Source organism: Stegastes partitus, unplaced genomic scaffold, assembly GCF_000690725.1.
Source record: "Stegastes partitus isolate 25-593 unplaced genomic scaffold, Stegastes_partitus-1.0.2 Scaffold697, whole genome shotgun sequence".
Classification (NCBI taxonomy): Eukaryota; Metazoa; Chordata; class Actinopteri; family Pomacentridae; genus Stegastes; species Stegastes partitus.
In genome coordinates, this window is record NW_007578428.1 from 31,863 (window position 1) to 45,999 (window position 14,137).

Here is a 14,137-nt window from a genome sequence, read left to right on the forward strand (position 1 = left end):
AGCACTGGACCACAACTACTTTTTCTCCCACTTCTTTTACATGGATGGTCATCTGGCGAGGATGCTGAGACGCACAAAGCTACCCTCAGAACAATAATACAGCCATCAAGCACACATTCCCCTTCAGGCATGTTCAAAGAAACGTAAGAATAAATAATGATTTGTATCCTGTGTTATTGCTTTGCCATCATGTGCGATCCTTATAACAGCTTTTGCAATGTTTTGAATGTGATATATCACAGTACCAGAGAGAGTAGCAAGCCTATGATCACAATGAGAATGTGCAATGAGGAACTCGGAGGTCATCTATTCTGACAAGTATGCCTCAAGCCGTGTGAAGCCTCAGGATTATGCACTTGGTTGGGCCTTGCTTTCTTTTAATAGTACTGTCATATTATAGGCCTTAATCCAAACCAAACCTTCAAACTACAAGCCAAATTGGGCATGAACCCTGCCAGAATATGTAAATATCCTGGTTCCTGTGGGGCTTTGAGTTACTTTTATTTCCAGTATTTGGCACATCTTTCTTTTAGATTAACAGCTGCCGTCAAGGTGCTATCACACAAGTAAACCGCCATTTTAAAAGGAGACAATGTCTTTTCAGCATCAAGATAATATATTAATCACATTTTGTTCCCCTCTATAACTCCTGTGAGCGTGTAGGGGGTCAAATATAATGGACAAAGACAGGAGGAGGATTGGGAGGGAGCAGAGGAAGGGGAGTTGATGGAACTGATAGAGGAAAAAGGCTGCTGAGACAGATGAGAGTGCAGCTGTCCCTGATGGAGGTCTGATAGCAGCCTTATCTCAAAGCCATGCTACTCACCTCCTGCTGCCAGTGTGTGTGTGTGTGTGTGTGTGAGAGAGGGAAAGAAAGGAAAAGAAAGATCCAGTGGGATTAAGTGTGCACATCTGAATGACCGAAAGCACAAATTTGTCATAGTTTGTGTGTTGGTGCATTTGGGCAGCAAGCAAATGTGTGTGTATGTGTGTGTGTGTGTGTGTGTGTGTGTGTGCACATGTGCATTAGCCTGAAAACAGATGCACAGGTACATGTTTGTGTATGTGTGTGTGTGCGAGTGTGTGTGTGCCATGCCCGCCAGTCCTCTCCTGCCCTCTTGAATAGGTCCCTTTGAGGGCGAGCCCTTTCAGAAAAGCCAGTCATACCTAGGAAGCCCACTGAGAGTGAAATGCCATCGATCAGGCGTGGGCCTGGACCGCGGGATCTTCTATAAAGCTCAGCCTCCTGGACTCAATTGCTCAACACGGTGTTTCTGTTTCCCTTTCTTGAAACTAACAAAAGGAAATGCCTCTGGAAACACACAGATGATGTGAAAGACCGCTCATAGTCTTGCTTTGACTTTTGTAATTTGATGTAAGGAACGTAAAAGGACTGCAAATGACTTTAACTTAAAATATTGTGCCTTTTAAAAATCCGTTATGAGTTAATGTAAAACCAAAGTGGTTACAAGTTTGGTTTTTTAAAAAGTTTGAAAAAGGATATGCAAGTTGATGATTTTGTTTTTATAGTAGTACAGAGCCGCGTCACCAACCACAGAAGTCAAATCTGTTAGCGTAGTTTGTAATTAGACGATTTATTCATTACAAATAATCTACACTTTGGGCCTACATTTGCCAAATTTGCATAATTTACCCGTCTTATCTCTTTTTTAAAAAGTAATTTGCAATTATTTTCTCTATTTTCCGGTTTTCACTAAACTCTAACTTCAAAATCTTTTTATAAATCTAAGCTGGTTTTTATAGCAGCCTTTTAATTTCTTTTTTAAACGGTCTAAAAACAAGACTTCTGTACAGTTACATCATACTCTTGAGCAACGGTTCCCACACGAGGGTCAAACAATACATGTGAGAGGTTGATGGAGGAATGAAGTGTGAGGACAGAAGATAAATATAAACTCTGGAACAGAAATGTGTATTATCTCCTTAAATTTTCAGATATATATATTCTTATATAAATGAGAGACTGAAAAGTTTGAAGGAGACTTGACTGGAATTGCTAATAACTTTATCGACGTCTAAAACCTGTGGTAAGGGATCCCAATTAGAAAGTTCTTCTTTGTGAGAGGTCACAAGCCAAAGAGGGTGGGAAGCAGGGCTCTACAGTTATTTCATTTTCAGTTTAATGGCATTGCCACGGTTATCTAAATTGACAAAAGATCAGGCCATACACCGATATGGTCAAGAAGTTTTGAAACCTGTCTCATTATTAAGTTGTGTTTGACTCCTGTCAGAGAAAAGCACTCAGTGTAAGTCTTGCAAAAGTCAGTGAACAAAAGCTGCGACAGAAAAGTCTCAAAGGGTTTTGAGTTTGACAAATAGCTTTATACTGAGTTCAGATTTGATAGAATACATTAAAGCCTAGACTCAGTATTAACTGTTTAAGGTGAGACAGATAAAACAAGGTACAGAAAATAATGCAAAATAGGGCCTTTTGACTGAATATATTCATTGTCACAGTGTCATTAATGGCATTATTTACACTTGTTCTTTTCCTGATGTAATAAGTGAAATGTCTGCAGTTAGAAAGACCTTTTTCAGGAAACAGATGAAGGTATTTGTTCGCTTGCCACATCTACAAACAGAGCACTCCTGTGACTGTTTACCCATACCGCTTTTCTATTTCCTGTAAAACAGACTCTTGTGCGTTTTGTTGCTACTTCCAAGGACACTTGGCTGCCCTGTGTCACATTTATGAATTGTGAAGTCTTGAGGGGAGCAAAAGTCAAAGGATGGTTTCATGGAAGAGTGGCGATTTCTAGCTCTGCTTCACAGCATCTGAACCATCACCTTCGTTTCCCCCTTTTCACAAACAGTCCTGTCTTTGTTTCTCAACCGTCCCATGTAGACGGAAAAAAGACACTAAAGCGTTGCACCATTGTGTCTGTAATTTTGAACACTAATTATGAATGTTTACTGCCACATCAGTGTAAACTATAGGGAGCTCTCCTCATTTTAATTTCTCAAAACAAAACTGGATAGTGAGCCAAAGAAAGCACACTCATAAGACTCTTTATTTGTTCAGTTAAGACAAGTGGACACAGTTTCACTAAACTCGTTATGCATTTTTACAGTGTGCGCTAACATTTTAGCCTGTAAAGCCACTGAAAAGTTCATTTGAATCTATGTGAACTAAATATTTCAACGCGAATAACAATTCAGAAAGTGAACTGGAACATCTTGTGCCCTTGTTCTCCATAAATAACGTCAGACTGTTTCGTCAGAAAATGTTTAGAATGACGAGTGATTTTTTTTTCTCTGTCGTAATCGCGTTTAAACTAGCTTGCTCCTCTCATGATTAGAATTTCTAGAGGTACAAAACAACATTAGTTTTTTCCCAGCTAGGCTTCTGCACCAAAAACGTCCATTAAAAATTCACTCTAAAATGCTGTTACATTTCCAACATGGTCTGCCTGGAATATCTGAGCACAGTCGACACCCTGAACAGCAGTTAATTAATATGTACAATAAGTGAGCTAATGCCAATGCCTCATTAGTCACAGCAGACAGTAAAAGAGTCTGGACTTTATGTTTTAAAATATTCTTCTTTTGCTCTATTTGGTGTTTCTTTGCAATACAGGGAAAAAAAAAATGATGGAAGGATTGCTCGCTTCTCTTACCACAAATCCCCTCTTTCCACCTGGCTTTAATATGCATCTTGTGTCCCGATTGTGACTACAGTAGATATGATTAAGCTGGATTACACCTAAATCTGATATTAAAATGCATCGCCGGTAAACACATTAAATTTCTCTTCTGCTTGCCAACAGGCCAGAGATCTTGCACGCTCTAAAGGTGACAGCAAATACCTTGGCATGAAAACGTTTGACTTTAAATTGCATTCTGACCCGAGTTTCGTTATTGTTTATTGCTCTAAATACGACACAGTGTGAGGGGAGTGCCAAGTCGCAAATTCCCTCAAATGCCACATTATCTCGCACAGCCATTCTACCTGTCAACAATAATGTCTGAATGAAGAGTGAAAATACAGGCGGATGAATGAACTGTCCCCTCTGAAACCACCTCTTATGAGATCCAGACAAAGAAATATAAATAGTTTCACTTTGAGCCGTCTGATAAACAACGCAGTGAAATCCAAGACTATTCGGTCTGGGCAGCGAGCCAGTCTCAGCTCCTCCACAGACGTTTTTTATTCAGCTGATGTCGGAGAGAGGAGGCTGGCTGGAGCCCCAGTCAACTTCAGCTTGTAGTGTTAATGGGATGATACTCTCCAAGTCAAGACAGCTATAAATCCAAATCTGTGAATACCGTAATGCGGCCTTACACAAAATACCCCAACAAATAAACCCCAAAACACATGTAGGTACATCGGTTGAAGAAAAATGCATTTGTGACACCACAGCTTGTCACAAACCCACCCAGTGTTACGCTCATAATCACACAAACCAACTGAAATTGTGTTTGGAGTCAAAGAGCTCGAGTAAAATAACAACTATTTTTGTAAGAAGGAAGCAGCTGGGTTACCTAAACTGTGAGAAAACGTAATGTGTGTTAAGCACACACACACACACAGGTTGCCTTGCTTCACACTGTTAATCTAGGCCTATGGTTTGAGGCACAGTGTGTTACTTTCAAGTGCACCGTGACTAAAGTTAGTGGACAGACAGCGCTGCCTGTGGCAAAAATACAGAAATACCCTGCATGTGCATGTGTGTGTGCGCGCGTGTGCACATGTTTATAATTTAACGTAAAAATGCTCTAAGCTTCATTGACTAGCGCCCACTTGCAGTCTGAAGTCATTAGCATAATTCCACAGGATTGTACTCCAGGTTTTCTAGGGACAATACCTTTTTTAGATCAGGCGATGTGCTGCAACATGATATCTAATGGAGCAAACCACACATCAAATGGACCTTTACACATTTACATATAAAAATACGTACACACTACACACCTCCGCCCTGAATTGTACAACACACAAACATTCAACACACCCAACACAGTAAAAATAGTTTAATAATCCTCCTGTATAATAACTGCGTTTATTCAGAAACTAAGAGATTAAAAAAAAAGAGACTAACTAGAATAAAACAGTGGTTCTAAAAGTTGGATCCCAGACCTTCAGGGGTCTATGACACTTTGTCAAGATTTTAGGAAATCAATTAACACCTGTACTGATCCATACAATCGGCATTTACACATGTAAACACCTCATCCAATAAGCTGTTGTTCTTACTCCGTTACGCCACCTGTGAGCCCATTAAAATTCTGATATATTGCTATGACGGATGTCAATAAATCAATACCAGTCAATCAGGGAGCTGTTGCAACCTGGGATGCTGCTGCCTCTAGAAAAATATTAAAATTCAAAGTCATCACATGACACAAAGCCCGAATTAACAAAACTAAGAAAACATGATGATGATGCAACAATCACACTGCGTGATCCGTCCACAGTTGCCAGGAAGCAAAGCCTTGAAACGAACCAAGCTGAAGCGCCAGTTGACAACACAACAGCCATAGCATTCATGTGATTCTAAAGCCTCCAGGAATACACCTGCCAAAGAAGTTAATGTCTATTGTGCAAAAACTTTAGAAAAAGCACACAAGCTATCTTCTTTGGTGGCTCAAAACACTGTAAAAACCAAAAGGTATAACTGGAATAAACTCAAACTACCAGCCGACGCTGAACTCCATAAGGTTATGCTTCGAGCAGAAGCAACTAATAAGTGGAAAACTGTTTCTCTGTCCTCTACACAAACACGCCGTCTGTGGAGAAACAGCCACCTCTCACATCGCTGGTCTGAGACAGCACTTCAGCTTATACCTCTCTGATTTGAGCCCCTGACTGGGCGCGTGATCCTTCTGCCCCAGCTGCAACGGCTTCAAGTGGCCTTAGCGCTAAGGCAGGGGAGCAGCGACATGACTTCTCCTGTCAGCGAACACTAAAGATAATATTTCCAGCAGGTGTCTCACGCAGAGAGTCACTTCTGATGGCAGGAAGTTTGACTGGCACACACATCTCACAAGTTTCAGGGAATCTATTGTCATTGCAAATTAAAAGAAAGAGCTAAAAGAAAATGCTATTTAGATATTTTTAAAAGCGATCATTCATAGTTTTAGGTTATATTTATTATGTTTTGGTAAAATAGTAAGGAACTTCTCTCCTCTAAGAGATCCATGGACTGAAAGGTTAGGAATCCCTTATTATGCATAAATATAGGAATACATTTTATTCAGATTGAGTGTCTCGTACTATGAATACATCAGTGTTGTCTATATGTTCAAGGTTACATTCTAGATCAAATAAACCTCATTAAAACAACTTTAGCACTTTTCTGGTAAAAAATTTAGATGAATAAAAAAACAAACAAACACATCATTTGGCACAAAAACTTGAAAGAGCTAGCCTGGCTCAGTCCAACGGCAACAAACTCTTCCCAGCAGAGTGTCTAAATCTTTCTAATTAACACAAGTGGCTGTTTCACATGGGGTTATGTGAGGGACAACTTCATAGCCAGGAGCAGACTTCCTGGATTCCTGCTGTTTGCCTGCCACGGCGATAACATGACAGAGCTAAGCTGACTGGCTACGAGCAGTGCATTTATATTTAAAGGACAGATATAGGAGTGCTACTGATAATCTCATCTGAATCTCAGCAAGAGAGTGTATAAGCACCCTTATCGTGACTGTCAATTTCTTTTTACTGGTAAGTTGCCTTGGATGTAAAACTCAGCCACGACACTTAAACCACTGACAAGTGAAGTTGGCATCTTCTAACAACGCCATGTTCTGCTGGGAAACCTTGGACCCTGGCATTTATGTGGACATGCACCACCAACCACATCACAAAAACTGCTCAGGAATGGCTGCAGAAAAACAAGGAGCATTAAATTCTGACCTGGTCTCCAAAATCCCCAGATCCCGATCCAATTAAGCATACGCGAGATGCCCCAGAACAAGCCCGATCCTCAGACGCAACATCCTGCCAACTGGATCCACAGACACCACAGGACACCGCCAGCTCTGAGGGGAACTATATTAGGCAGGTGGTTTTAATGTTGTGGTTGAGCATGAAGATCCCTGTGCAGTTCGCTACCGTAGCTAATCAAGAGAACAATTTCAGTGGTTACATCAGGTTTAACCTAAAGACAAACGTTAAATCGCAGTTTAAACTGAGAGAATAAGATTGAGGTTGAAAAATGATGAAACACAAAATCCCTCTAAGTGTTCAAAGTGGCTCCAATGAAGTTCCTTCTTTTCTATTTTATAAAATATATTACTTTTTAGTAAAAAAAATGAAATTCTTTGTCACTGGTGGCACCTTGAAATCCCCCCAGGGACCTCTACAATTGTCCACCCAAGTCTCCGGTTTAAGAGCCACCTCTGTAGCCGACGTGTATATTATGAGCTGTCTCCCATTTCTCATAACAGACAAATGTACACACACTGGGAAGGATGCCAAAGGGCGTTTGGACAGAGATGTTTAAAGCTCCTGCCTCACATACTAATGAGAATCCATTACTGTCTCATTCAAACACACTCAAACACACACACGCATCAACACATTGTCATTCAGTGCACAAGCATCTGGCTACAGACACCCCCTTGTCCCCTATGCCTCAGTGCCTGCCAATTACAAAAGAAGTAATCAATTCCACCACGGCCCCATCCAGGGAAATCGACTTCAATGACACCAGCTACATGGCCGCTGTCTTTGTACCTGACAGCCATTTACACACAAGCAGGGACCCAGTCAGCCAGCCTTCTGCCGCTTTCCACTGCAAGGCCAGGCAAGATAAAGCACAGCTTGCTTGCCAATTGGCAGCACAAGATTTAATATTGTACTTAACCTATAGCCACCAATAAGAACTTCTAGCACATTAAAATATGCAGTTGGAGCTAATATCTGACAATTAATGTTTTATTCACTGGATGTTGACTTCCTAGACGTGTTAGTTTTGGTGTCCAAAATATGTCCTCTACAGCAACAATTACTAGTGTTTTCTGATCCGATGCCCTGATCAAAAAGGCGCCGTAATTTGTCTGTGCCTCCCAAAGACTGTTGAAAAATGAATCTGTTTTGTGGCGTGACGTGCTGTGGTTAAGAATTGGTTGGTTGGGCACAAAGGCAAATTGGTTAGGTCTGGGGAAAGATCATGGTTGAAATAGGTGTTCTGTTAAGGTTGGAGAATATTAGTCCTCATAGTTACACAACTAGTGACTATTGTGAACAAAAAAACTGCACTGATGGTTGGTTGGAAATGGAAATCTGCCGCATTGAAGCTGAATGTTTTGCTGACCCATCCACCCACTCCGACCTCCTCCCTGCGCATAATTAGCCGTGAGGTCACTTGATTTCTGCACAACTGCCAATAAAGGGCTTCGTCACTTGACTGTAAACATATGTTGTCTCATGGAATGGCCTATAAATACTCCTCTTCGACTTTGTGCAGCATTTTGCACACAAAACATTCACACAAGTCATCTGTAATTACCAGATACAAGGTCGGGGCCTTTACTTTTTTTTCACTTTCTAATTAAGCAGAGCAAAATTTCCAGGTTCAGTTAATGAAATGAAAACCTTCCTCTAGTGATAAAACAATTTCCAATTACAACAGAAGAAGTCAGTATATTTTGGAGAGAAGAAAATTAACAGCAAAACCAAATTATGGCAAAAATAAATGATAATAGCCGGTTCTTGTGCAGGTAACGTGCGGACGGGTGCCGTTATTCTGAAAAGCTGCATCGAAACTCAAATTAAGGTTTCGCTGAAATCAAAAAAGAAGCAAGTGGAAAAGCTTGTTGGTCAAAACTGACATCAGAAAAAGTGTGTACGTCTATCATAAAATACTGAAAGTCTTGAACAAACAACTGTATTATACTGAACCAAATGAAGTACAGTCGTGACTCGATAGTCCGACACTAAATGTAAAACCTTCTTTTATGTCGGATTGTCAAGACGGAGGTCGAGATACAAGGAGGGCTTGATGCTTGAAGGCTCATTTGTTGTTAATATTTATTGTTTATAGTTGTTATAATAACTAGTGTATTGTTAGAACACCACGCATCACTGGATTACATGCCTAACTGACCGGTGTGCTTGTGCACGGACCTGTCGGTTGACATCAAAAGTAAGAGTCCTAAATCCAAAAAGTATCTGATCTTTTGCAATGCGACTTCAGTCTGAACGGCCAGGTCGCACTTATCCGACCTACACGTCACCGATACACGACAAACTAGGGCTAGTCCGAATAGCATATATACCTCTTCTGCACATGCGGGACACTTTTGGGTCGTATGAAGTTCACACAGCAGATCACATACACGTCGCATTTAATTGGAAATGTGAAGGAACTCGCAAAAAAATTTGATTTCACAAAAAAATCCTCATTGAGCATCAAGTCCTGCAGTGTGAACGTAGCCAATCTGTGGGATTGTTCAGTCAGATAATACGCCGTTATCCTCGTTTGTGACATAAAATGTCATGTCGGAGTCAGAATCCAAGGCTGTCGGTATGTTAAGGCTGTTTTTATGGGTTCCGTTTGTTTTTCCTAAAAACCTGTCGGATAGCAAGGTTTAGGATTGTTAAAGTTCAGATTATTGAGTCACAATCCATTACCCTATTAATGTGAGTTTAGTCATCCATCATTTCTAAAACGAAACCATGAACAATATCATCGCTTACTGCCTCCCATCAAGGCAAACACAGATCTGACCGTACAGGAGCTCACCAATGGCACCCAGGAGAATCAGAATCAATGGGAGCTTCTAGGTTTTTGTGCACAAATTCACACAAAGTCATGAGCGTAAAATATTTATCATTCTGTTTTGCGCTGAAACTGGAGGAATAAGCCCCCTGCTTTGGGGTGAGAAAGGGCAAAAGCAATTTATCAAACATTTGTCAGGTTCAGTGATCACAACTCTGAATCCTGGTGGTATGGGAGCGAAGTCTGGTGCCTTTCAAATGACAATATATTGTTGCTATGCTCATACATAAATATATTACTAATGAGACTACACTTCCAGAGTTTGGTGCATTATGAGGAAACAGCAGGATTTGCATAAATGGTAACGTTACCGCTATAACAACCAGAAAGAACTACACCACGCAGGAGTCGGACAGCAGGTATTTAACTCACTACTTTTATGTTAATGTTGCTCGCGTTCAGGAGGAATGTTTTGTTTCAGTCCACGCTATCCGTTGATTCATTCAAACCCACACTGTTCATTCCTCACCACCTGTAGAGATAACTTTGTGCAGTCTGTGTTGACATTATCATCGCGACCAGCTGCTGTTTCTCACCGCAAGCAAGAGCCGGCAGATGTATATCGGAGATGGTGTGGGATAAAAACGTTTTAGACATGCAAGGATGACTGTTGCATACAAATACACATTTAAACAGCTACTTCACTATTGACCAGCAAGTTGCTTTATTTCCAAACACTGAACACATCATTATTTAAGCTACAATGGTATTGTGCTGGTGAGTTTTCTAACCTCCTGCTGTGTGCGCAGGCTTGCTTATTTGTAAATGGGAATTCCTGCTACCACTCAGTGTTACGCTACATACGAAACAGGAGGCCGTTTCTGTTTTTTGAAGCTGTGTTTCTGTTTGTGTGTTGCACCGAGCACGTAATTTACATACTCTACTCTACATGCAGTGATTTCTGATAGCGCCAGCCCTACAGTGCTGCTGGGTGTCTTTTAAAATCTCTGTGGATCGCGGTTGTTTTTCTGTGTGTTCGCTGTTTATTAAGAAACTACAGGGTCTGCTTTTTATTAACTGTTTTTGAAATGAAGAAAAATGTTATCCAGTGCATTGGCAGGGCTCTACAGGACTTGTTTTTGATAGCTTTCAACAACACAAAGTCGGATTTTGGAACATTACTTCTTAGTAGGATCAACACAAAATTAGTAGACATCAAGAAAAATATAGAAAATCATCTAAATTATTGTCTAAAAATGAAACAAATGTAATGATAGAATATTATAGTATAGCTGTGTATGAAATGTCGTCTTGGCGAGAACCCAAATTTCAAAGAACTGCCCGTCGCTGAAATCTGGTTTTCGCATGAGCACGAATCTCTGAACGCCCCCGCAGGTAAACAACCGCTGACACATCTTACAAGGTGGTAAAAACTCAAGGCCACTTGGCACAGAAAAGAATATGAGGCTTTTTAGTCATGACACTGTGGTGGAATTTATGTGGCTGCGAAGGTCGGCCGAATCAATTTCTCAACACTGGAGTTACACAGAACACTGTAAGCTTTAGTCGATGGAGTGATAAATCTCTGCCAGCGCTTGTCCCCTCTCATCCCCGTCACCTCCTCCGAGCGTCCATTCTTTTCCCGCCTCCTCTCGCTTTATCCCCGTTTATTGTCTAGTATTTATGCATTTGTCATGTGTTCCTCTGTCCCTCTGCCTCTACATGTCACCCTCTACTCTCTTAAATTCTGTTTAAGGAGGTTCAGGATTTGAACCTGCTCGTCTTTCTGTTGTGGTGGAGTTTGCATCCTTCAGGTGCTCCAGCTTCCTCCCACAGTCCAAAAAGACATGCATGCAGGTCAAATTATTTTGTGCATGTGGCCACGAATGTTGTCTGTGATGAACTGGCGACCTGCCCAAAGTGCATCCTGCATTTTGACCAGTGTTAGCTGAGTCTGGCTTTGTTTTTTTGTTGTTTTTTTTATCTCACCCTCCTTCACCTTCTCATAGTAGTTTTTCTGTTATCATCCTCTCTCTCATAGTGCATCAACAGCACTCCAGACATTGTATATCCGGCACTGTGTGTATCTCTGTGTGTGTGTATATATACCAGCAAGTGTGCAATTATATGTGTGTGCTTGGTAAAGAGTGTTAAAACAAGCCTGAGGGACAGACTGCTGCAGCTCTGCCCTTTATCTTCAAACACTGGCATGCTAAAACAAGCACACTTGTGTACGAGCGCTTGTGTCTGCGTGTGTGTGTTTAATATGTTTGCAATGTTACCTTTGGCCTCTTTGTACTGCTCACAGATCCTTCTGACGGCTGCAAGACCCTCCTGCTCATCCCTCCCACCTCAAAGAGAAGGAGACACACACACACACACACACACACACACACACACACAGATGAATACACTGTCTGACAAGCCCCTAGAGGCTTTTATGAAATAATACAGATTTTTCTTTTTTGTCAGTTCTGTGTTCTTTCATCTTATAAAAACACATTTCCAAGAAGGGATCTCCAAATGAAAGGAATTCTTGATGTGACCATGCAGCCCTTCAGGAACATTTATGAATGTTAACAAAGATTCTGACTAAATACTTCGACCACTTCAGTGAAGAGGGTTTGCAACCCTGGTTTTAATACTAAGTAAGCCACTTATTAGATGTTGGTAAAAATATATAATGATCCAAGCAATTCTGAAATGAAGATTCAAAATAGCTGTTGTGTTATTTTGGAAGAGAAAAATTAGTAAAATGCATAATCCAGGTTGTTTTTTCTGATAAAGAGGGGACCATAGTGTGGATGCTCAGAACTCAAATTTGCATGTGTTGACAAGAAATGGAAAACATTTGCTCCACCGGTTTTAAATCAAAGTGGAACTCGTAGAATTAACTAAGCAGGGCTCACCTTTTATTAGATAGGAAGTATAAATATTACACTTTCAGGTAAAAGTGCCAACAACTAGCATCATTTCCATTTCTCTTCAACATGTCACAAGTCTGAAATCCTGTCAGATTAACATAAAAGCTGGTGCAGAGCAAAGAATAACATGCAGAGAGAGAGATGCATGTCTCGCACTGCCTTCTAGGATCCCTGTGATCAATGTTTTATTACAATCATTAACCCTGTGAGCACAAGTCATTACAAATCAATTTTAAGGCGGTGAAGCGACTGATCTTCATACGTCAGACTGATCTATAAAAACCGTCATGATGCATCAGGAAACAGGGGTTTAAGAACACAACAATAATCTGAACAACAGTCTCTCCACGTATTCTCAGTGTTCACTTGGACCAACTGTGCGGATGAATGAAGGAACTGAATGTCCCGTCATTCGGTTCCATTCAATAGGCACCATTTTAAAATCCATCTGTGTCGCTTTAACCCTGGATACAGAACATCAGATTTCTTCATATGTGTAACACCAGCAGATGGTATTGTGAAAAATACAGTTTGCTGAGGACATCTGCATACAAATGAACTCTGCCTCTATGTCACAGAGATGAAGACATTTGAAACAGAAAGTAAGAATATGAAGAAAATAAACACTGAGAGTCAGAAATCTGATGCTATTTACTGGCTCGCTTTGTTAAAAAAGAACCAGTCGGAGGCACAGTCAGTCGTGTTGCCAAACATGGGCACTGACAAACACAAAAACACAGATAAATATATGCTCTCACCACCTATGAATTAGTGCCACCAATTACTCACTTAAGTGACAAGTCAATTGTCTGTTTTTTTTGTTTTTTTTAATGTTTTTATTTTTTCGAGGGGCAATACACATAAATCAAATCACTGTAAATGCACCCGCGTTAGCCAAAAGGCAAATTTGGAACTGCTGTCCCTTAGCCAGACGTTGAATTAGCCACAAAAACAACACGACGGGAGCAAAGCAAACAAAAACAAGGTTAAAAGCTTAAAAGAACGGCGCCGGCAGCAGCATGTAAAGTAAAGCGCATACGATGCAAACAACTGATATAAAACACAATTGACAGTTTGCACAGGCAGTTAAAGCACGAAAACATAAAATCCTATTACACCAGACGACAGAGGTAAAGCCAGAAGGGACACAGTCTGACAAACAGCGACGCAAAGCAAATGAAAGCAGACAAGTGTGTAGTGAATGAAAGTATCGATCAACAAAACATTAGTTGAACATTAGCTGGTTTCCATTTATCAAATGTCAGGATTTGCTTCATATCGACATACATGCTGCATGAATAGACACACACAAACTATTTTTACCCACACTCCGACACACAAATATCCCGCATGCATCCTCATTTCCTCTCTGCACACACACACACAGACACACTAATCTTGGATTATCACACAGGCCTTTTCAAGGGCACAGCATCATTTACCCTGATGCACTACGGTTCAGGCAGGGCTGAAGAATGCCGCCGCTACGTGCGACGTGTCACAGAGGTCACACAAACACACACA

The 14,137-nt window shown here is 40.8% G+C and overlaps 1 protein-coding gene across 1 annotated transcript in view; it reads right to left on the bottom strand.

Annotated features, from left to right (window-relative positions):
* Positions 1 to 14,137, bottom strand: part of LOC103363871 (dehydrogenase/reductase SDR family member on chromosome X-like) — a 31,325-nt gene that overhangs the window by 9,210 nt on the left and 7,978 nt on the right. Inside the window, exon 3 of the mRNA XM_008290814.1 lies at positions 11,972 to 12,040. Coding sequence (XP_008289036.1) covers positions 11,972 to 12,040 — 69 coding nt within the window. The remainder of the gene's footprint in view (positions 1 to 11,971; positions 12,041 to 14,137) is intronic.